We start from the raw sequence: 24,489 nt of genomic DNA, 5'->3' as shown, positions 1-24,489 counted from the left end.
CAGGGAAGGGAGGACTGGGCACTGCCTTGGTGCTGTTGGGACCTTCCCCCAGGCCCAGTCTCCTGCAGTTGTCCCTGCTCCAAAGGTGCTGTTGGCAGGGGGGCATTTTCCTGGCTGGAAAACCATTGTGTAATCCTGATTTATTCCAGTGAGAGGGAGCTCTCCCAGTGACCAAAACCAGGAGAGCAGGGATGGGGTCTGAGGCAGTCCCTGCCATTTCCCATGTCCTCCCTGCAGCCAGGCTCTGACTTCCACTGCTCCCCTGGGATGTCCCTCTGAATTGTTACAACCTGAGCTATCAGAGCCATGTTTGGGGAAATGCTTTGAAAAACCCAAGTTCTGCACTGAGAAAAGCAAAACCTTCAGCAGTGTCCACCAACTGAGATGTAATGTACACTTTGGTTTGTTCAGTCAATAAACAGTTCTGTGATGTAACATTAATGGAAATGCCATATGATTCTGTTAAAAGGAAGGCAGCAATGCTTTTTCCAACAGAAAAATCCTTTTTAAAATAGGAAAAAAATTTCCTTCCCAAAAAGTAGCAGAACTCTTTGAAAAATTTCAGTTTTCTCTGATTCTTTTTGGGGCCAGATCATTGACTCATGGGAATCAACTGCTACAAAGGGGTTGTTTGGTCCAGAGTCATCAGCATGTTTTGAGTAAATAAATAGGCCATAACTTGGAGAGCTGATCTTTCTTCTCCTCTTCCTCCTACTCCTCCTCAGGTTTAATCCAGGCTGACTGAGTCTCTTTGCCTCAGATTTTCCTCTATAAAGATGGATTATGGAGCCAAGTGTGAGAATGTAGAGGGGCAGCCTCGTGTTGTAGGATGAGATTCAGCCCTGAGTGTGACTTTGCCATAATAAGAGCAGTTAAATATGATAATCAGCCATACAGGCCCTGCTATTTAAACATCGTGTGCAGTCAGCTACTGCCAGTTTCCAATTCTTTTTCTCCCCCTCAAAAAAAAAAAAAAAAACAACAAAAACCAACAAAAAAATATCCAAATGCAGGAAGCTATTTTTATTTCACAAAAATCCCTGCAACGTGAAAGAACCACATCAGCCATCCTGGCTTCCAGGCCCAGGCTCAAAAGCTGAATGTGTTTAAAGCAAAATGGAAAAGGCAGAGCCAGGGAACCCGTCCAGAGATTCAGGTTCCTGCAAAAACAGGATCATTCCCAGGACCTGACGCCCAGTGGCTCAGAGAGATCTACAGAACTCGAGCCAGACGTGACAGGGAGAGTCTTATCTGTCATTTAAACAGTTTGGATTTTACACCAAAACTTGCCATGGGATGGAATTTCAATTAAAAGGCTTGGACTGGGGTTCTCTCCTGGTGTAAATCAGCACATGGCTACAGTGAAGTGGGGGCAAATTTATCCCAGAAAGGATCAGGTCCCCATGTCTTGTTTAGACTTAAAAGGCCCCATGGAACAAGAGCTCTATGACAAATGTGTGTTCAATACAAAATGGAATTAAAGAGCAGAAAATAAATCATAGATGCTTTCAAGAACTGTCATTCTGCAGCTGTCTGGTTTATGTCCAGAAATTCCCCAGCATGAATGCTCAGTCTATTAGGAAGAAGGTAAAGGATATTAATAATGCTTTGCACTTCCACAGCACCTTTCAACTGAGGATCTCACAGCTTTGCAAACATTTGCACTCACAGCGCGCCTGGGAAGAAGGTTAAATATAATTTTATTTATTCACAGGCATAAATGCACTTTCTGCAAGCTTTAGCTGCCTTTTCCAGATGCACTGCCTTTCCTAGAAGTCAGGATGTGTGGGGCAGGCTACAGCACTGGTCTCTGTGCCCTTTTAGCCCTGGTCTCCACTTCCTCACCCCAAATCTCACTCAGCTTCTACCTTGCTACTCTCTGTGCCCAGCTCTCCAAACAGCCCCTGTCCCACTGGAGCTGTGCCCCTCCCAGTACCTCTGGGGCATATTTAGTCTGAACAGACTGATAGATATTACTGGGGGCAGATGGACAGACACACAGACTCCATTCCCAGAAACCAGCCTGGTAGTCCCCAGGTGGATTTCCACACCACGATCCCAAATCCGTGTCGGTCCTTTCAGCCTGAGTGCAGCCCAGTGAGCGAGGCTTTAGGGAGTCTGTGCTTGAGATATGATGTATTAGGGAGAAAACCCTCTCTGATAAGCTTTAAAAGGCTCAAAAAATAATAAAAAAATCCCTGGTGTTTTATAAATCTGAGAGTTTGGGACAGAGGGGAGGCAAGGGGGGGTTTCACTGAACAATGGGCTCACAGTGCCTGCACTTCCTGAGCTGCTGGGAAGTGCTGACAGCCCCTTCATCCCGCTCCCTCCAGAGCAGCTTTCTCAGCCAGGCCTGAGTCAGGCACCACCTTGTGCTACCAAGCCCTGATGAGGCTTTCCAGGAGAACAATGAGCTTTGGCCTGGAATAGCCACATTTTTTAGGCCTGTATTTTTCTAGGATGGATATAGTGAGGCCTGTTCAATCATTTATGGACTAAATGCTTTGTGGGCACTATAGGGGAATCCTACTCAGAATGCCACACATGCTGGCACTACAGGCAAGACAGGGAGGGAATGGAGAGCCCAGGAACCTCTGGAGCTGGTACCTCCAGGGAAATTCAGCAGCTGGAGGGTGGGAAGGGGCTTGTCCTTAGCCTTGGAGACAGAGCCAGGAAGGGAGACCGGGGAAGGCAGACCCAGGTGTCCTGGGGGATCAAGACTTGTGATGTGGCTGTGATCACTTGTGGTCTGTTTTATATGTGGTCTTTATATCTCCCTATAAAAGGAAAGGAGGGTCAGGTTCCTGGGGAATCCTGTGGATCTCATAGCCCACTTCAGATTTGCAGTCTTCTCCTTCCCCTTCCCCTGATTTACTTCACTGAACTCTCTAAGGCCAAGTCCTGAAAAAACCTGTGCTCCCAATCCAGGTGAGACAGATCATCTCCTGCATTCCAGGTTTGGGCCATGCACTCTCCATGCACAGCACAGGCTAGGTTTTGCAAGGAGTCCGTCTGCTTCAGGAGGAAGAAAGGACTGGTGGCTGGAATTTAAATTAGCTTCCTTAAATGAGGAAAGCAGCCCCAGGTGTCCTGGGGGATGCAGACCTGTGATTAATCCAAGTGCTCCCTTGAGGTCTATTTTGTGGCAGCCGCTTTATGGGGAGAGAGGGAGAGGAGGGCACAGGACCCCAGGGCCTTTCCTGCCCAGGTGAGGCTGTGAGTGGTGGCACTCCCCTGCTGCCTTGGAAAACCCCAACATGAGAACAAACCCCAAACCCCTCTCCTGCTGCAAGCCAAGCACATCAGCAAGGTCTGCCCAGGTCTGCATGTCCAGCCCTCACACTGCCTCCTTCCCCCTCATGGAGATCCCATTGAGGAGCTGGGGTGGTGTTCAAAGCCAGCTGGAGAGCAGAAACCCAGACTGCGGCTTTCTGCAGGGACCAGGGAGCCAAAACCACCTCCAGCTCCTCCTAGAAACATCCAAGGGACTGCTTTAAATGGTGGCAGCAAACATTTAAGCTGTGGAGCTCATAAAGTCCCTCTCTGGCTCCATGGACATGTCCTGAGTGCTCCACACCCACAGGACATTTCTGACTGCCCCACACACAGCACAACCTCTCAGGGTCAGCAGAGAGGAGCTCCAGCTCTGGAGGAGCTCTCACCTGTCTGCAGGTGTGGGCAGGGATGGTGGGACAGGGACAGGAGCAGGGCAGGGTCTGAGAGCTCCTGTGGCCTTTTCCAATGGCGCTTCCAACTTCCCATCACGCAGCTCCAGGGACATGGGTGTCACAGCTGAGCACACTGAGGCCTCAAAACATCACTACTTGTCCTGCAAGGAACCGCTTTTCAACTTACTACCTCTGCTAATTAAAACAATTAATTAGCCCATGTTCCACATGTCATTCTCTTTGTCAATCCAGGCCAGTGTTACTGTGAATGTTCCCATGGTTACATGAGACTTTCCAGTTCTTCAAGCACCAAACGCTTTCTTTTCCCCTTCAAGACATGATGTGCTGTTCCTTGAGCTAAGGAGCCACCACTCCAGGGGTGGTTACTAGAATCAGTAATTCTAAGTCTCTTCACTAAGAGGAGGAAACTCACTGAGTGCAGAATGATTTCAAAATTACTTCTATTTTACATTTTCAGGCTCTTTGATTATTTCACAATTGAAAAATATTATCCAACCATCTTTTGAATCCACCTGGGTGCACTGTTGGACTCAGTGATCTCAGCCTTTCCAACCTGAATGATTCTGTGATTCTCTAGTCTCTAATTTCTGTTAACCTGTTTTACAGATCCCAGATCAAGGGATCTGTAACAACACTGGGTTTTGACCTGAAGTCAACTCAAAGCAAGTGAGAAGGGACTGACTGCTGGGTTTAGGTGAGAAATCCACTGCAGAGATGGATGTGAAGAACAGGTTTAGCTTGAGGAGTGTCTGAAAGTAGCTGGTTATGAATTGCTGTCTTTATAGAAATACAGATCAGAGGGGTCAAACATTTCTGATTGAACTCCTGCTCTGAATCAGTGATGGATTAAAGTCCTGTGGCTGACGCCCACTTATTTCCAGAGCCAGACAGGATCTGGATGGTGTAGGAACAGAACTAGGATTCAGTATTCCTGTCCCTGGAAGTGTCCAAGGCCAGCCTGGACAGGGCTTGGAGCTGCCTGGGCTAGTGGAAGGTGTCCCTGCCCATGGCAGGGGTGGAACTGGATGGGCTTTAAGGTCCTTCCAACCCAACCCAACCCATCCTGGGACTCCAGAGGGGATTTCCTGAGCTGGCCCAGGCAGGACATGCGCAGGACAGGTCACTGTGGTTTGAGCCCTGTGCCCTGTCCCTGGTCAGAGCTGGGGTGCAGGGAAGGAGCCCCACAGGGCAGCTGATCCCCAGCTCTGCTCCCCACTCAGGCTCGGAGTCACTCCCTGCCTGCTCCGAGCCAGAGGCGACACCCCCAGTGGTGCCTGTGGCTGGAAAAACATCCCTGAGCCATGGGACTGGCACTTCCTGAGCCACGTCTGCCTCACCCCGTGCAAGCCTCACAAAGACACATTATGAAGAAAAGGAGGAAGTAATGGGAAGATTTTTTTTTTCCTTGTTGTTGCTTTTTTTAATATCAGCAGCAGAAATCCCAATGCACAGCGCACAGAGACTGAGGAATGTGTCCTGAGAATCCCTCCCAGAGCCAGGCTGGAAAAGCAGATGCTCTCCAGCCAGCAGAGATGTTCCTGAGCTACGCAGAGCTGCAGACACAGCCAAGGCACAGCTGCACATCCTCTGCATCCCTACAGAACCCCCCAAACACAGCCAGCAGTGGCAGGAATGTGCCCCCAGCACCCCCAGCACAAGGGTAAAACCAAACCCTCCAGGGCCTGGAGGTTGCTCTTGTTCAAAAACACACAACTGCAGAAGTAAAAAACCCCAAACCTCACATCCATGGAGAAAAAGGCCACGCACACACGAGAGAACGGGGAAGACACACATGCACAGCCGTGGCAGTTTTACAGCTTTTCAGTCATCATCAGGAAACAAATTAACTCTTGTTTTAGGAAACAGCCCAAGCACTTCCAAGGCTTTTTTGGGGAGGGCCTGGCACCCCAGCAAACGTGTGACCGCCCCCCAGCACAAAAACACTCCTCGCACTGCACCCCAGGCAAAATAATAATGGCTCTTTTGCTGGGGAAAAGGAAGGATAATGGTTACTTAGAAAGTGCTCCAGACAAGCTGTCAGGTTGAATTCAGAGAACTGGAGTCTACTCTGGGACAGCGCTGGCTCGGGGTGATCCCTTGTGAGTTGGGTTTCCTGCCTGCTACAGCTTCAAGACAACGATTCTTTGTTTCCAGTTTTTCTGGTGAAAAAACACACGCCTGCCTCCGAAGAGGGTCAGGGAGAAAGCAGACAAAACACTAACTCTGGAATTTCAAAGGAAAACAATTAAAAAAAAAGAAAGTATAAAAAGCAATCCGAGCGCACTGGCTACTGTCTCCCCTGAACTCATAAATCCCTGCTTGGCCACACAGCCAAAATGAAAGGAGACCTAAAAAAGCCTCCCCTTTCTCTGCTGCCGAGCTAAAAATGGGATATTTCATCACCAGGCACACAAATATCATTGAGAAATGTTTTAGCAAGTACAGACAATTAGGAGGGCACAAAGCTGCAGCTGCTTTTTCTCTGCCACAACTGAAGCTGGAGAGTTTAAAACTTTTGCTATTTTTCATTACAACCTTTTAGATCTGAAAAATGGCCTTTTCAGGAGAAGGGTTTTATGCAGGAATTCGAGAGTGTTTTCCTGTGGGAATTGTGCTTATGTAACCACATTCCCTGAGGTCTCTGCCCATCTCTCCCTAGTCCCCCCAAATCTGAACCTGTTACCCCAAATTGTCACTCAATTTGACAAGTGGGAGAGAATAGTTTTGAGGAGTTCCTACCAGTTTAAATGGAATGGAGGTTGCAGCCTCAATGGTGAGAAAAGCAGCTGCACAGACTCATATTTTGTGAGGTACCAGGGAATTGGAGTGAGATAGATTTTAACTGATGCTCCAACACCAGGAAACTCTTTCTTAGGGCCTCACCATGATCATTGGTACAAAGCCCCAGGAAATCACTCCGGATTTCAGATAATTGATTATTATCTGAATAAATTTCAGATTTATTTATCTTCTTAAATTTACCAACAGCCCCACCAAACACACACCTTGTACCCAAACATCCTCATTGCTCACACTACTTCTGTAACATGAATAAAAACATGGGACAGTCACAGAATAAACCCCTAAAATTGCCCCCTTCCATCCCTATTCATGCCTTCACATAGAGATTTCTTTCCTCTTTGAAAGGCACCACATCCCTTTTTCCTGTGCTCTGCTTGAGTTTGGGTTGGATTTCTCAGACTTTGGGCTGGTTTGTCGCTGATCTCAAGAAGGATCCTATTCCTTCTTGAGGAGGAGCTGGGTGGGGCCTGGGATTTCTCTCAGGAACAGAGAGAACATTTCTCTCCTGAACCTCTACAGGACAAGAGGAAACACCCTCAGGCCATGCCAGGGGAGGCTCAGGTTGGAAATTCTCCATGGAAAAAGTTGCTAAACACTGGAAGGGGCTGTGCAGGGAGGTTTGGAGTCCCCATCCCTGGAGCTGTCCAAGGAACACCTGGAGGTGGCACTCAGTGCTCTGGGCTGGGTGACAAGGTGGGGATTGGTTGGACTCGATGGGCTGGGAAGGCTTTTCCAGTTTAAATGATTCTAGGATTCTGGGATTCTTTTGCCCTGGGCTGAGCCCATGTGCAGAGGACTGTGCTGAATGCAGCTTTTGAAGCAAGATCCTGAATGAGCTGGAGACCAACAGCCCCAGGAACCCCTCTGGTTAATTCTCACCTGTGACCCTGAGCCTCCCTTCACACCCTCTGCACAAACACCACTTCCCCGGGACCAGCACGGACTGGAAAGCACCTCACATCCCAGCCCAGGCATTCCCACAGGCTGCATGGACACAGGAGACTTCACACATCCACACACCAGGATTCTGCCTCGTTGGGAGCCCCCAGCTCTGCCCTGGCTTCAGCTCCTGCACAGCATTTTGCTCATGAATTAAACACACGAATTACACAGCCCCCGACACACTAAAAACTTTAAAACTGTGCTGGAGCGAGGCCAGAGAGCTCAGAACCCTTTGGGGACGTGGCCCTTTGGCCTCCCAATGTTGTTGTATGTGAATATTCTTTCCATGCCCCTATGGAAGCCTGCTCAAATGACACCATTCTGCAGGAAAGCAGTTTAATGTCTCCGTGGTCTGGGGCAGATCTGTGGGCTCAGATTCCTGTCCCTGTCTCCAGTACCCAGAGCAGATCACTCATTGCTCCAAACAGTCCCAGTAAATGACCCAGAGCATCTCTGCAGTGGGAGAGGGACACAGCTCTTTCCATTCAGCCATGAGAGCAGCCTCCTTTCATTTCCCAGAAAATTGCTCCCTAGCCAAAAAATGCTGGTGATTTTCATTAGAGCAATTTACTCAGAGGCAGCTGAAGACAGTTTGTCCCAGTGATGCTCAGTCCCATCCTCTGGAGTGTTTATGAGGCTGGGAAGGGGGGAAGCTGAGGCAGCAGGGGTCCTTGGAGCAGGACAAGGGTTCTACCTGTGTGCTGTGAGTGCTCAGCTGCCCTGGGCCCAGCTGTGGGACTTGCAGGGTCTGCTGTAAAGATCCCCCAGGTTTCTGCCACAGAGATCTGCACTTTGGCTCCCCTAAAGCAGAGCTGCAGCTCCTTCTGTTTGCAGAGCTGGCGCTGCAGGGAGTGAGAGGGCAGAAAACAGGAGGGAAAATGGGAGTCAAGTCTGCAGCTGCACCAGGGCAGCTCCACCTGCAGAGCCAGGGCAGCAAACCCAGCCCTGGCACATGGGCCAGGCTCCCTGTGCTCCCTGGGTCCTGGGGGAGGGAGCAGAGCCATGTGCTGCATCTGGAACATCTGCAGCTGGCTGTGCTGCAGCTGCACTTTTTTTTTTTTTGATGTGTGGATTCTTTTTTTGCACTCGTGGATGGAACATGTGTGAAGCACAGTGTAAATGTATGCAAAGGGCTCCTGTCTCTCCCTGGAATCTGCAGAAGCAGGTTATTTGTACTAGTTATGTAGAAAAATTACAGGAGGTGTGAAGAAAACTGTATTTTTTTCCTATCTTTGGCATGTTTGGTGCTATTTCATCACCTGCTTTTGAATCCTCAAGGGAAGGTGGTTAGAAAAACTCATCTGTTTTTATTCACAGGCATAGAGAGGAGAAATATTTACAGGATTGGTAAATTCCAGATGCATTGACATGAAGAAAACTGTTTAATCTTTTGAGAAGTTAAAAAAATGTAAAAAATTCATAACTTTTAACCTGAGATTCCTTTTCCAAAAGACTATCATATTTTGGAGTGAAAATATAATCTTGAATTGAGCCCATTAGAAAGGAAACAAGGAAAATCCTGTTTCTTAAAAAAAACCAGACTGAGGCATTCCAAGTCCAGTTTTATGAGCATCATGAGTTTCTGCTGTGCCCATTGGATGAGCCACTTCATTCTGCTGTCCCAGCTCCTTTTCTGCCAGCCTGACATGTTCTCCTGACATCTTACCTCAGTCAGCTGCAGTGGGTTGGAGTGGGGCACTTTATGCTACACCAACATCCAGTGTGGAAGGAATGATGGAATTTATGCCTTATAGGAAGAAATGGGGGAGGAGTAGATGGGATTTCAACATTTCTACGTAGTTCTTAATTTTTATTTGCCTCTCCCCGGGGTGTGCTTGGTGCTTTATTGACACATGATGAAAGTTCCATGTGAAGCTGAGGGCTCCACGCTGACAGCAGTGAACCCAGAGCTCTGTCAGCTGCACTGCAGAGACTCCAGAGGCCACTAAAAATGCAGGGGGAGGGACACTTTCCCCTCAAATTTCTTTCAGCCTTAGTGACTCAAGGCCAGAGTCACAAAGTGTTTAAAAATTCAGAGGGGTGCTGCTCTACAGAGATTTTCTCTTTAAGGAAAAAAATTTAAAAGTCAGACTTTTCTTGGCTTTATTTTTAGCAGCTGTGAGGCCTGAGACAGAAGGAGCAGAGGTATGGGTGTAAGGGGAAATTGTGAAGGGGCACATATCCCTACTTTATTCACACAGGAGCAAGCCCAGCTTGGATGAACTTTAAAAGATGATTGTTAATGTCGAAGCAGCAGTCAGAGCAAAGCCTGAGTGGCTCTGTCTCTGTAATGCCCTGTTTTATCAACTGAAATTGCCTCAGAGGAGAGAACAGCATGCCAGGGAGCTTGAGCAGGCACTCACATGCTGGGCAAAAGGAACTGCTACAAGAAGCAGCCCTGATCTCATGTCCAGGCCCAAGGCAGATGTTGGGGATGAAATGCAAGGAGAAAGGAGGCAGCCAGACCCTCCATGCAGGAGCTGGTTAAATGGGGGGTCTGTTTTCTGCAGCCCCTCAGTGGAATGGGAGGTTTTGTCTCTCCAGCTGCTTCAATAAAAGTCCTTCTCCCTTTCCCCACTGCTCTTTTAAATCTAAACTTGTGGCTCGTCCATGAAGCCACGTTCTCCTGAAGAGCAGGAACGTGTTTGTACCTCAGTCTATCTGTGACATTGGCACAGGGGTGGGCAGGAGATTTCACCCCTTCCCACAGACTTCTCAAAGGAGGAGCTGAACAGAGCACAGGAAACAAACCCAAAGTCCCTGCAGTAGCACAAAGGGAAAGGAAAACCCCATTTAAGGCTCCTGTCTGTACACACTGAGTTACAGACTCAGGAGTTACAGAGCACAGGACACATCTTTGCTCTTTATCCCCCTACCTGGCCTTCATCAACTCAACTTCTCTATGTAGGTAAGGGATGTGCTTCATCCTGTCCCTGCCCATGGCCATGCACTGGAACCAGATCATCCTTAAGGTCCCTTCCAACCCAAACCATTCTGGGATTCTGTGATCACACCCATCACACCATCGTTCACACCTTTATCCTGACTGAGGCCAGTTTGTCAATCCAAATAAGAACAGGGAGCAGGGCTGGAGCTGCAGAGGAAAACCTGACACACCAACAACCCCAAAGCTTGAAAAAGCCTCAAGAGGGTTATTAACTTTTAAACTTCAAGGTTTCTAAACTATATCTACATGGTCAGAATTTCTACTAGATTAAAAAAAAAAGGTTATTTGAAACAACAACAACAACAAAAATAATAATAAAAAAATCAAACTATTCCAAAGTGAAAGTGCCCAAAAGATCTATTTGGTGTTCCTTACTGGTCGAAATGAGCTACAGATCCATGGATGGGTTTGGAATACCTGAGCAGCCTTTACAGCAGTGAAATTTATTGTGAGATTTTATCCTTTCAGCTGTGAACTCAGAGAGAAACAGTGTTTCAGGCCTTGCTGTCTGTGTGAGATTCCAAACTGTTCACATCAGGAGCAGAAGATGTGCCACCAGTCCACCAGCTCAGCAGAACACAAGTGTGACAGTGACACATTTGATGCTGGCTGGACAAGCAGAGATGGCGTTTCCAGCCTGGGTGGGGCTGCACAGTGAGAATTATTCCTTTTTAACCGTGCTGGGAATGCAGAGCAGAACATTTTCATGCCACGGATATTATTAACAAGATCTAGTTTTAACCCAATCAAACCTAGGACATTTATATGCAAAACACTGACCTTCTTTGGTGGCAAGACGTGAGGAATCTGTGTGGGATGGAGTGTTGTAGACCAGCAGTGAGCTACCTGCAAGGCAAGGAAAAGGAGTTAGAGCAGTCTGGGCACATCCTGCCATGGGGAACCATGAGGACAGGTAGGAAATGTTGTTAATGGCATGGAAAAAACTAATTTTGCTGCTAATTAGGCACACATTTTCTGTGAAATCCATCTAAAAGCTTGGTAGCTGCAGGTCACGCTGCTGTTTCCTCACTTGCAAAAAATAAAGATATTTGTTTCCTTCACTGAGTGCCTTGATGTACCCCATTGAAAACTGATCTTAAAGGGTGAGGTTGTACAGGTACAGACTCCATCCCAGCACAGCCTCCAGAAATGCCTGTGGCACAGATTGTGTGGCAGGGTAAGGAAAAAGCTTTTCTCTCTCTGGCTGTGATAGAGAAATTTCTTGTTTGAGGAACAGGCAGGAGAAAAGACATGAATTGCACTGTCAGGACCTGGCCATTTTTAGAGTGTCACATGCTTGGTTTAGGGCCAGCAGCTGCACAGCTCTCACTGGGACTCCAGCATCTTCTGAGCTCTGGGGAATTTGGGAGCAGTTCTCCTGGTTCAGCCTTTCCATCCAGCCCCACATGACAAGTGCAGCACAGAAAGAACCCATTGGAAGGGTCTCTGTTCTGCACAGTCTGTGGGAAAATGTTTCTTTCTAAGTGTTTCCCTCTGCTTCTCCTGCAAGCTCTCCTGGAAATGGAGATGATCCTGGGAGATCAGGGAAGCCAGCATGAAATACACATTTCATGGCTGTCTGGTTAAGTGTGCTCACATCATCCCCTGGGCTCACCTTCCCTGCAGCTCCTTGGAGCTGGCTCAGTGGCACTCCTGACAATCAGAGTCCTGTTTGGCTCCTGATGGAGCAGCACCAATCCTGCCCTGAGAGTGCTTTCCCAGCTCTCCAGATGCCCTCGTTCAAGGGGATCCTGCCCTGAGAGTGCTTTCCCAGCTCTCCAGATGCCCTCGTTCAAGGGGATCCTGCCCTGAGAGTGCTTTCCCAGCTCTCCAGATGCCCTCGTTCAAGGGGATCCTGCCCTGAGAGTGCTTTCCCAGCTCTCCAGATGTCCTCGTTCAAGGGGATCGTGCCCTGAGCATCCCCAGGCCCTCGGCAGGGCAGGAGCACCTCTGTGCAGGTTCCTCAGCACCAGCTGGGCAGGATCCTGCGGCTGAGCCCTGCAGCCCCACGTTCCTCTGGTGCACAAGGTCCCAAATGACCTCAGCTGCCCCTCAGTACTCACAGAGTGTCTCTCCTTCCTCTGCGAGCTGAGGTTTAGGCAGTTCCCTGCCAGCTCTGAGAGCCATTGCAGGTGCTGGATCCTGCTGGCCCTCTGCCCTCTGCTGCAGTGGATTTCTGTCCTTCCCACAACGCAAACAAACCCAGAGGCTGCACAAGCCAGCAAGGACAGAGGCAGGAGGTGTGGGGAAACAAAGCTGCTCCCAGGGAGGGGAGGATGGATGGCAGCAGATGCTGCAAGTCAGGGGACGTTTCCAAAGACCAGGATGGATGGTGAAGGAGGAGGTAAAGAGTTCAGAGGGATCCCAAGGGCACCCTGGCTCTGAAAGCTGTCAATAGCCAAAGGGATTGGCTGAAATATTTAGAGAGATTGACTGCTGGAGGAATTGAAAGAACTCTGTCCACGTTAACTCATGTTTTCATCAGATGCTTTCTGGCTTTGGCATTTTTTTCTTGAATATCTGTGGGGAAACTCCTGTCCACCACTCTCTCCTTTTCAGGTTATTTAAAGCAATCCTGAATGCAACGCCCATCCCAGCTTCCCCTTGCCAGACAGGGGAATTCAGAAACGTGGTTTTCTATGACTAAATGGGCTGCAAACGAGTGGCTGGGGCGGTGGGGGTGGGGTGATGAATAGCACTGAGCAAGCAGGATCAACCTATAGCTACTTTAGGCTAAAAAATGCAGTCCAAGCCACTGGAAAGGACCGGCGCCTCCCCCGGTTTAATTGCTCAAAGTTCTCACCTTTGCCCGGCAGTCTGAGGTTTCTGGTGGGAACACCACAGAGAGGGAAATGTGTTTCCTATTAAGGGTTTCAATGGAGGAGGGAAAGGGAGAAAGGCAGAGACCCAGAGCAGGACAGAGGAAAGCAGACAGACACAAGCCAGGCTGCTCTTCCCTCTCTCCTTCGGGGGCAGAGCTTTGGCTGTGATGAATTTTCATTTCTGTTCCTGCTCCCCCTCCCTGGGTCAGCGACACCACGGATGGATCAGCTCTCTCTGGGATGGTTAATGCAGCGAGGGCTGTCCTCCCGTAATTAATGTTTCAACACATTATTTTATGGCACCCCCCACCCTTCCCTTTCTTTTCTTTGCATTCATTACAAAAAGATGGAGAAGGACTGAAAACCAGGAGTGTTTTTTCCCCCATAAATCCTCCCCTCTCACAAGGAAGCTCATCCTTCAGAGGAGCAGGAACATCTTGGTTCCACAGTCTTGGGATCTATTTAATTTCTTCTTCACCCTCACCTTCTGCAGGCCCTGCACGGCTCCTGCTGGAATCCAGGTCCTGCTGCCCTTGGCAGGATGGTTCTGTTGAGCATTAACACATGGTTCAAAACCACTGAGCAGTTTTCTGCTCCTCACCACAGCCTCATTCTTTCCCCTTCTGGCTCTTCTCCTTTGTGCACACCCCACACCCTGGCCCCCACCAGCAAGGAGGGACAGGATGGAGGTGGCAGCATAGCTTCTTTTGATCTTCATCCCAAACACTGCATGGATGCATCCAAAACTCCCTTCCCCCTGCCCAACAGCTGCCTGGAGAGGATTCACCAGGCAGGATGTGCTTGAGAAAGGTCAGTCTGGACCCCAAGGTGTGTGGGGATGAACAAAAGGAAGGCAAATCAAGATATGGCTTCACAATTTTAGAGAGGGAACTGAAAGAAACGTGCAAAGAAAGATGATTGTTTGAGGGGGTGGATGGAGAGTTCCCTAAAAAAGCCACTGGGGTGTTTTGGGAGGCTCCAAAGGATAGAGAGTGCTGCAGGACTGGGCTCTGCACTCTGAAATCTCCTGAGGATCAGAGATGCTGGAATTCCTGCCAGCTTCAGTGGCTTGTGGCAACAGGAAACAACTGCACCATTCTGATCCAGGCCTAAGCCAGAGACTAAAGGTGCTGGGGGATGAGTTTGGGTTACTCTCAACTGCATTACACAGCTCACCTTCAACCTTCCATTGCTAAAGCTGAGACTGAGCTTTCGTTGAGGTCATGTAGATGTTGCTGGTTTATTTTTTCAGTCTGGACTCAGATGTGCCAAAATAATGTATTTCATAGGCAGCTTTAAGGAATTTTCACCCTGACCAGGAGTGCAAAATGCTGAAAAGCTTCTGGGAAAGCTCAGTTTCAGGGGGTCTCTTTGTCAGGTGAGCAAGCAGCTCAGAAAGTTCAGATCAGCTTTGTTTTTTGGAAAACAAACCCCAAAGTTGAGGATTCATGAATCATCACATATCCAGCTTCACATCTGGAGAGCACAAACACCTTTAGAGAGCCTGGGCAGAGGCAATCCAGCCTGTAGGTTTGCAATTCCCCCAAATCCTCCTGTGCTTGTGGCCATAACCTATTCCCTACCCTGAGCAGCAGCAGAACTGAGTATCTGTGGGACAAACACCCTTCCAAAAGGGGAAAACTCATGAAAATAAAAGCCTCTGTCCCCATGGCACTGAGCTCCAGGCTCGGCACTGAACATCCACTGGAAGCTGGCCTGGAAAAGCCATCAGCTCCTCTGGAAGGTGTTACTCCACAAGGGAGACACCCAGCACTCCCCAGAGCAGCCTGTCCTCCAGCTGTAGGGAGAGGAATGCTCTGCCCAGCCCCAGCAGACAGGAGCTGCTCTCATGAGCACGGCACTCACAGCACGGCTGGGGCTCAGCACACACAGATTCATCATCCTAAAGCTGGGGATGGGCTGGGATTGCATTCCCTGTGAAAAAGGAGTGAGTAATCTGCCTGAATCCAGCAAAGTTCCTCGGGTTTTGCACTGGCTTAATAGCACAGAAATCAACTGCAGGCACTGGCCTGGAAGGACAGGATATTTTGATGATGATTATTGCAGCAGCACTTAAATCCTGCAGCTGCACCAGGGCTCCAGTGCTGGGCTGGGGGGGTGTGAGGCTGTCCCTGCTCCACAGATCCCAATGGAGGGGCCCAGTGACAGGGCAGGATGGCTGGTGCCACCTTACAGAGAGCAAAACCTCTTCATTTCATTGAAAGGCAAGCTGTGACCCAGGGATTGTCGTCCTGAATGTCCCTTGGTGCTTCCTTGCGGGACATGGAGACCAGACTCCAGTGCCTGGGCTGGGTGGGATCAAGGAGGAAGCTGCTCCTCAGCAAATGGGCAGCAGCACATGGTAAAGGTGGCCACTGAAGCCAGGTTTTCAGGCTCATGCCATGAGATCAACAATGCAATTCCTCTGATACTGTTTTTGTATCCTAAACAATGGGACACAAACACTGGGGATGATCCTGGAGATGCCAACTAGGGAATTCCACTCCTGCCAGGCTTTCCAAATTCAGCCTGCCCCTGTGCTTTGAACCCTTACAACTCCATCTCTCTGTCCGTTCTCAAGCCTTATCAAGAAGATGATTCAAGTGCCTCACTTGCATCTTTATCTTGTGGGAATTTAGAAGTCTTTCCGGTTACAAAGTGCCTGATTTCCCCAGCCCCAGTCAGCAGGTTTGGCCAAAGCACTGCTGGCTGCACAGAACTGCTTCCCATTTCCCAGGAAAGTGTGTAATTCCACAGGCAAACCTTTGAAAGCTTCCTGTGGACCAGTAGCTCTTTGCTGATGAAACAGATTTAAATTTGCCAATGATTTTGAATGGGAAATTATTTTTATTGTCCAGTCACAAGGGTCTGAAACTGTTCAAATCCAACACTTTGGTTTTTTGTTGGCTCAACTTCCCAAGGAAAAGAAAGGTGGGGCTTCCAGAGGCACCCATCTGTGATTTAACTCCAGTGCCACAGGAGTCTGTGAAACTCCCACTGATTATGGGCAGGGAGAGATCAACTTTGAAGAAACTAAATTCTGTATCCTCTGGCCAGAGGAGACATCTTCAGCTGCCTGTTCATCACAATTGGATTTTCTAGTGGAGAAAATACACTTTTTCCTTTCTCTCCCTGTGCTTCCACCTTGATTTATGGCACGTTCTCCTGATTTTTGAGTGCTTAAATAATGATACTCCTATAAAAGCTGTGTTACTTGGAAAACCAGCAGAGTGTGTGGGGCCCAGCTCCAGTTCTCTGGCTCATCACAGCACCATTACCCTTAGCACACCTTTGTGGGGAAAGGAAGTGCTTTCAGCTCCATTTATAGGTGGAGACATTTGGATGTTGTGGATGAGATCATGATTGCACAGAAGTCTTGGAAAATCTGGAAATCCCAGATCCTCAGGTGCATGTCCCATCCCTAAGGTGATCATTCCTCTTTGGGTGCTGGGATAATGCTTTTCCAGACTGCTCACAGCTCCTGGCTTTGGGGCTTAAAAGAGTGAAAAGGGGAATTGGTTCCATCCCATACTCAAGTGTAGGGCAGAAAGGAGCAAAAAGAGTTTCCACAACCGTTTTCTCAGAGTCCTGGGTCATTTGCACAACATCTGCTCTAGCACATTTACATATGGGGAATCACTCCTGGGTTTCCAACTCTCTCCAGCAAACCTGGAAGAAACAGATCTGCAGGAACACAGGAAATCTCCAGCCCTGGCCAGTTGTGGGTCCTGTTTATGGGGAGGGCACAGCCCTCTAACTGCAAAGCTATGGAATCATTTCCCTGAGACAAATCAGTTAATGTCAGGTTTAATCTCCATGGCAAATATGTGTATTTTTATCACATAGCCACAGATGTTGTTATCTGTAAGACTTATCTCCTTCAGAGCCCTGCTCAGTTCCTCACCTCCCTGATAGCACCAGTAGCTCCATCTGTGTTCATCTGAACTTTCCAACCTAATTTTATTGCTCCTTTCCCTGTTTGCTCTCTCTGCTTGTCTTTCTCTGCTCATTTTCCCTCCACTGCAGGAAGAGCCCTGGGAGTTCCACAGCAGGACAAAGCGGGGCAGTTTATCCCAGCAGAGTGTCAGGATGGGGCTGGGAAGGGAATACTCACTTTCCCTGAGGTAACTGAGGTGAGACAGCAGGATTTCTGTGTTGTAGGGGGAGGTGGTGCGCAGGAAGTCGTCCTTGTTCATCTTGCAGAGCTCCTTGCCGTCCATGTTCTGGAAGATGGTGGTGTCGATCTCCATCAAGCCGTACTCCTTGATAGCCCACTCCAGCCACTGGCGCACGTGCTCCTGGGTCCAGAGGGTGGGATCTGGCAGGAGAGAGCAGAGCATGGGCTCACATCCCCCTCCAGGCTCCCTGCAGCCCTGTGGGAGCATTGGCCACGGTGTCCATGAGACATCTCTGGGCTTGATGGTCCCGCTTGGCCAGGATGGGCTGGAGCAGGGCTCAGCACGGATAACCTGGCACGCTCTGGCTGTCCCCACCTGCCCAAACCTCCCTCCTCTGCCTGGGAACAGCACTGCTGGCATTTGCCCCTCTCTGTCTGGAAGAAAGCTTTCTGAAGGAAGCTGATCCCTTTGGAGGGAGTTCCTGCCCCAGCAGGGCTGTGCCAGTCCCCCGTGGGCACTGGGGACAGCCACAGCTGGCACGAGAAACCCTGAGCATGGGGGTGTCCATGGGCAGCAAAGGGGCTCTAAAATCAAATCAAATCAAATCAAATCAAATCAAATCAAATCAAATCAAATCAAATCATATCAACAAAATAAAAATAAAATTAAATAAAAATATAATTATCAAATAATTCAAATAAAATAAAATAAAATCATATAAAATCATATAAAATAAAATAAAATAATATAAAATAAAATAAAATAAAATCATATAAAATAAAATAAAATCATATAAAATAAAATAAAATAAAATAAAATCATATAAAATAAAATAAAATAATATAAAATAAAATAAAATAAAATAAAATCATATAAAATACAATAAAATAATATAAAATAAAATAAAAAATAATATAAAATAAAATAAAATAAAATAATATAAAATAATATAAAATAAAATAAAATAAAATCATATAAAGTAAAATAAAATAAAATCAAATCATATAAAATCATATAAAATAAGATCATATAAAATAAAATAAAATAAAATAATATAGAATAAAATAAAATAAAATAAAATAAAATAAAATAAAATAAAATAATATAGAATAAAATAAAATAAAATAAAATAATATAAAATAAAATAATATAAAATAAAATAAAATAAAATAAAATAAAATAAAATAAAATAAAATAAAATAAAATAAAATAAAATAAAATAAAATAAAATAATATAAAATAAAATAAAATAAAATAAAATAAAATAAAATAATAAAGTGGTGTTGCTAAAACAGAGCAGCTTGCCCTGGGTGTGAGTCAGAGTTATTCACCCTGGGGCAGGCACACAGTTCTACCTCCCCTCTCGTGTGAACCCACCCAGCTCTGTGAGGGCAGGGTGGATTTTGTGCTGTCTGGGCATCCCTGACTGTCAGCAGAGCTCCAGCTGTGGGATCTTTATTGCTGCTGGTGACGTAAGAGATGCTCTGAGCCCGGCTGGAGCTCAGACCCCGTGGAGATGAGTGGCTGCACCAGTGGTTAAAAAAAGAAATCAGCCTTTGAATTCTGAAAAAGGCATTAGATCAGAGAGCCCCAGCAAGAGCTGGTGCCACAATACCACTGACAGAGTCATTTTCAGAGCATATCAGCATTTTCAGATGTTTCCTGTGCTGCTGCTCCCCACGTATCCCATTTCCAAATTTGAGCTGCACATTCATGTTCTGCTGCAGCTGGAGAGGATTGCAAAGAAGTTTAACCTTTGGAGATGTCTGATGTGTCATAAACAGCTGGTCCAGCTCTGAGAGAAACCTCAGCCACCTCAGACCCTGGGAAGCTGAGAATGTGGATCAGGAACATGCACAGGGCTGCTCTGGGCAGAACAAGGAATGCCTCTGCCTGGATTTTAGGGAGTAAAAAGCAATGCCTCAGCCCAGAGTATGAGGGCTGAGGGCATCCCTGGGTACAGAAGGTCAGGAAGTGCCCACACCTGGCATTCCTGGGCACCTGAGTCCTGGAATAACAGCACCAAACAGGGGGCTGAGACCAAGGGGACTGAAATTACAGCTGAGACCTTTCCCCATTGAATCTCCAGAAAACCTGGGCTGCTGAAAGCTGAATTCAGAGCATGGAATTTACAACCCCACACCTTTACAAGTCTGCTCTGGGAACTACAGATGGATTTCCTTCAGGTTTTGGCAATAGTTAATTGAAATTCTGCTTTCTAAGCACTGGCAAAAGGCAGCAAATTTTACAATGCAAGTATTCAAGGGAGGATTATTTTTTTTTTTTTTTTTAATTGAAAGACTTATTTGTCTTGAGTTTTGAAAACAAACCAACATCTAGAGGGCAGAGTGAATTTGTGGCCTCCCTTTAAATGCTGTAAAGGACATTGAAGGGTGTGTGAAAATCTGCCTTCTTGAAACATGACTTAGAGCTCATTATTACTGCTATTATAAGCCTAATGTGACATTATTCTTACTTATCTTCACCCTAATGCGCTATAAATCTCCATTCTGGATTAAATTAAAATATCCAAATGCCTTTCTTGGATGACTTGGGCCCTGTCTCCTGCATCCAGAGATCTGGGATGATGTTCATTATTGTCTTCCAAAGTCTGGTAAATCTCTGCTCTTTCAAATATCTCAAGGGTTTGATTTGTGGATGGTCATAATGGGAGGAAAGTACTTTTCTTGCCTTTCCTTCAAAGAGGAGATTCCAAACCTCTCTTCCACTGGAGGCACTGAAAGTAATTTCTCCTATTTTAACAATGCTAAACTTTAGCTCACCCTTGTTTTTTTTAAACATACAGGATAAATACTCCCCCTGGAATTCAGGAATGTTTAATAACACAGGGGCTGCTTGGTGCCAGCTCCACCCCTCCAGGCAGGGTGACACTGGGCACGGTTGTGCTGCTGTCCCCAGGCAGCTCAGCCACTTTCCCAAACATCAGCTCAGGTGGGACTTACTGATTTGCCATCAATCTTTTATTGGCTTCTCCTCACTACATTCAGTTCAAGCTTTTCCTTTTCATCCTAAATGGCAAACAAGTGCTTGGGAATTGTCATCTGTTCATGGTCAAGCCACGCTCTGAGGAAGGAGCTGAATTCCATGAGTGCATTTCCTTCTGCCAGTGCTGGCTGCTGCTCCAGCCCTCCCTGCCCTGGTGAAACCCTCGGAGCTGGGCGAGTTCTGAGATGTGCTCGGGGCCAGACTCGGCTCCTTTGCTGGAACATTCCTGGCCCTGACTCTTTATGTGGATGTTGTTTATAAACTTCACATGGAAACAGCTCCTCACTGCAGGTTCAGGCTTCACCTGTACCCCCCACAGCAGCTCTCACCCCTGAGTGTCCAAATGCATCCTGAGCATCCTGCCAGCTCCAGGCAGCAGCTGTGGATACCAAACACAAACAAAGCTGGACAGGAATGTTTCTGTGTGACAGTTTTTGGAAGGATAACATAGTTCCTGCAAAATATATTTTTTTCTGGGTTTGTACTTCTAACAAAAAAAAAATGGAAACAAAATAGCTCATTTTGAATCAATCAGTGTGACTTGAAAGTGCAGCTGGATCCTGAGAGCACCAGGGGAGTTATAACTTGGGCCCACTTCATTCCTCTTTGATCATCCCCTGCGTGTCCCAGGAAGCAGATTCTCCTCTAACACATGACAGGAGATGGATTTACTTCAGCACACCAAAACAATGCTTCATTCCAGGAAAAAAACAATTAAAAAGAAAATTTAAAAAAAAGAGAAGAAGCACCAATTATCTGCTGCCTATCCTGATTCAGATCATGCACCCAGACATGGGAATTCCCACTAGCCAGAAACTCTGATATTTTCCTTATTTTTAGCGAGGTTTGTAAGAGACAGAATTCCTGTGGGAGCAGATAAACAAACTAAAGAAGAGCTGTTGCAGGCAGAGCAGGGGAGCTGGCGCAGCGAGTGGCGGTACCTGCGGGGACGATGACTCTCCTCTCGTTGGTGGTCATGTTCGGGGGAGGCCCGTTCTTCTCGTCCATGTAGGTGCTGTAGCTCATGGCGTTGGACTCGGTCCCTGCTCCCACCAGCTTCCCACACTTGTTCACACTGCAATCCACGGGGGACTCCCTGGAAGGCAAAGGGAAAGCTGGGTCAGCACCGCTGTCCCTCAGCACAGGAGGGCTGGCTCACGGACACGGCCCAAGGGGGACGTTCAGGGAGTTCCTTTATCTGGGAGAGGCCGTTCCTGACCTGTTCCTGGGGGTCACAAAGGGTCTGTGGGGCACGAGTCACACAGGGGATCTCTGATAACACAACCAGGTGGAGTCTCCAAGGGAATGAGTTCCAGACAAGGCAACGTGTGCCGTGGATCTGAAATACCAACATTCCCCAGCCAGGCAAGGAGCCAGTGCCCATTACACCAGTCTGTGGGTTCCACCCCACTCGCTCATCACTGGCTGCTCCGTGCATTGCAGCAATCCTGCAGGCAGGCTGGGTGCTCCTGGGAGCCCCTGCCAGGCTGTTCCATCCTTTGTGCTGCTAAAACGCCCCTCGGGTTGCAGTGGAGCCTGGCAGTGGCACACAGCTGCTCTTCTCACCTGCCCTGAGGTGTTTCTGCAGAGCTCACAGGGACACAGGAACAGCCCTTTCATGGCATTAACAAAGAACCCAAAACACCCACCCAAAGTGACAGGGCTGTCCCCAGAGAACAGCCACGGCAGCACAGAGTCTGATTTATACAGGACTTGTCTGTCCTTGGAGCCTGCCAGAGCTCCAGGAGCGTTTGGGTAATGCTCAGGGACATGGTGGGATTGCTGGGGTGTCCTGTGAGGGACAGGAGTAGGACTTGGTGATCCTTGTGGGTCCCTTCCAACACAGCCTGTTCAGTTATTCTATTGTTCAATTATTCTATTATTCTGTTATTCTATTATTCTCTGATTAATAGTGCCACAGCTCACTACCTGGTGAGGAAATCTGGGAATCTGGGATGCCCCAGGCATGAGTCAGGAACTTCAGACCTCAGTACCAGTATGAAAAGGTGTCTGGCCCCAGTTTAAGTCCTGAGGTGCTGGAGTGATGAAGAGGGGACATCCAGCAGCTCAGGTGGTGCCGTGCTAAGGCCGGGCCTACTGCAGGCCCTTGGGAAGGCTCTGAGAGAATTGGGAGCCTCCAAATCCCAGAGAGAGAGCAGGGATTGTGCTTTTCTCCAGCTGCAGGAGCAGCTCCTGCCTTTAGTCCCTTCAACCCCCAGCCCTGAGCCTGCCACACACAGCACATCCCATCTCGAGGGACTTCCAGGGAAGGGAATATCATTGCTCTCACCTTTCCAAGGGGGAATTAGTGCACAACCTCTGCACAGAGCAAAGCCAGGCTTTAATACCAGAGCCACCCTCCTCCTCTGCCAGAAGCCAAGAGCTTTGGGAGGGAACTGTTGGAGCCAGAGGCACAGAGAGTGTGCCCTTATCTCTGATACCTGCCTCTGACACCCAAGAAAATTCACTGAATCTCACTGAATTTCACATAAAACCATGGAAACAATTGTTAAAGTTAAATAGAAAAACTAGGAGTGGGACTGTGTAAATTAGAGTGTTTTCTTAAGTCACTAAGTAAAAAAGTTAAAGATTTAAGCTCTTAAAAAGCAAAAGACAAGACGGAGGATTTAGGGTGTTGTCTCTTCCTTCTTCCTTCTTCATCTTCTTCTTCTAGAGGTTTTTGGATAGTAGAAAGTGATTGGATAAAGAATGCCACAGTGCAGCACACAGGTGTTGGGTCACTGGGTCACCAAGAAAAATAATTTCCTTGGCATTTGTTAATTGGATAAATGGACATATAAAAGACCTTGAAGAAGATCTTTATTATCCATTTTGCACCTTTCTATCTTAGTGCACGTAGCTCCTTGTACCCTGTATATATGTAATATGGATAAGAGAAGATTAAACAACCGAGTCTGAACAAGAGAAAACTGCCTGTCTCTCATCAGTCTCAGTCCAAGGGGGAAAAGAACCCAGGCACAAGAGTCCCATCAGGACAGGGAACCATTCCCTGCAGGGTAAGAACGGTGACAGTGCACAAATCCCACCCTCTGAGCTCAGCTGGCAAGAATTCCAAGCAGGACACTAAACAAATTTGTCTCTTAACCTGAACTGGGGGGAGGGAGAAGTGCCTGAAATTCAGTTATCATGGCTGGGAGATAAATGCTCCACTGAGATATTCCAAGGCAGACAGTAATTTTTTCCTCATGTCTGACGAAGGGAATGTTGCTGGAAAATGGAAATAAGATGTATAACTTACACATGTTCGAATTTAAGGCTTTACTATTTCGCCTACTGTTTTTCCAGGCAGGGAACCAAAATCCGCCTTCAGAGAGGCAACTGCTGAAGGTTTAATGTCCCTGAGGCGGCTGGGGAGAGGCTGAGGAGCTGCAAGGACACGGGGATTGCACAGGGAATGGAGCAGTGCTGATTCCCTGCCCCACTGCTCCTGGCAGCTGTGACAACTGCCAGAGCTGAGTCCTGCTGGGCACAGCCTGGGCTGGGCAGGGCCAGGGGACATCCGGGATCCAGCTGTGACAGAGAGATCCAGCTGTGACAGAGTGATCCAGCTGTGACAGTGATCCAGATGTGACAGCGAGATCCAGGTGTGTCAGAGAGATCCAGCTGTGACAGAGAGATCCAGGTGTGACAGAGTGATCCAGATGTGACAGAGTGATCCAGCTGTGACAGCATGATCCAGGTGTGACAGAGAGATCCAGCTGTGACAGCATGATCCAGGTGTGACAGAGAGATCCAGCTGTGACAGAGAGATCCAGGTGTGACAGAGAGATCCAGCTGTGACAGAGTGATCCAGCTGTGACAGAGTGATCCAGCTGTGACACTGCACTCCATGGTCTCACATTGTCCTCCAGGGTCTCAGAACGTTCTCCAGGGGCTCAGACTCGTGTGCTCTTGGCTCACTGTCCCTGGTGAGTGACCAACCTCCTCTCCTGCCCTGCCTGGGGACCAGGGTTCTCTCTCCCATCGTGCTCTGGAGTTAAATTTCCCTGGAAAATGCCCCTGCAGATGGGACATGCACTATTTATGATCAAATAATTCCATATATTCCACTCAAACAGCTCCATGGGGAGCTATTCCAGCACAGGCCCCACCTGCAGTGCTGAGTCCAGCTCTGGGGGGCCCCTAACACAAGAAGGACGTGG

The 24,489-nt window shown here is 47.9% G+C and overlaps 1 protein-coding gene across 3 annotated transcripts in view; it reads right to left on the bottom strand.

Annotated features, from left to right (window-relative positions):
* The window catches only part of FLI1 (Fli-1 proto-oncogene, ETS transcription factor), an 88,388-nt gene that overhangs the window by 7,298 nt on the left and 56,601 nt on the right, over nt 1–24,489 (bottom strand). For all 3 annotated transcript variants that reach the window (XM_015649721.3, XM_015649723.3, XM_015649722.3), the window contains 3 exons: nt 21,268–21,422; nt 17,317–17,520; nt 11,161–11,226 (listed from right to left, as the gene is read on the bottom strand). In XM_015649721.3, coding sequence (XP_015505207.1) covers nt 11,161–11,226; nt 17,317–17,520; nt 21,268–21,422 — 425 coding nt within the window. The remainder of the gene's footprint in view (nt 1–11,160; nt 11,227–17,316; nt 17,521–21,267; nt 21,423–24,489) is intronic.

This window comes from Parus major, chromosome 24 (assembly GCF_001522545.3).
Source record: "Parus major isolate Abel chromosome 24, Parus_major1.1, whole genome shotgun sequence".
NCBI lineage: Eukaryota > Metazoa > Chordata > Aves > Passeriformes > Paridae > Parus > Parus major.
The sequence above is the reverse complement of the archived record's forward strand: the minus strand, read 5'-3'. Positions and strand labels throughout refer to the sequence as shown.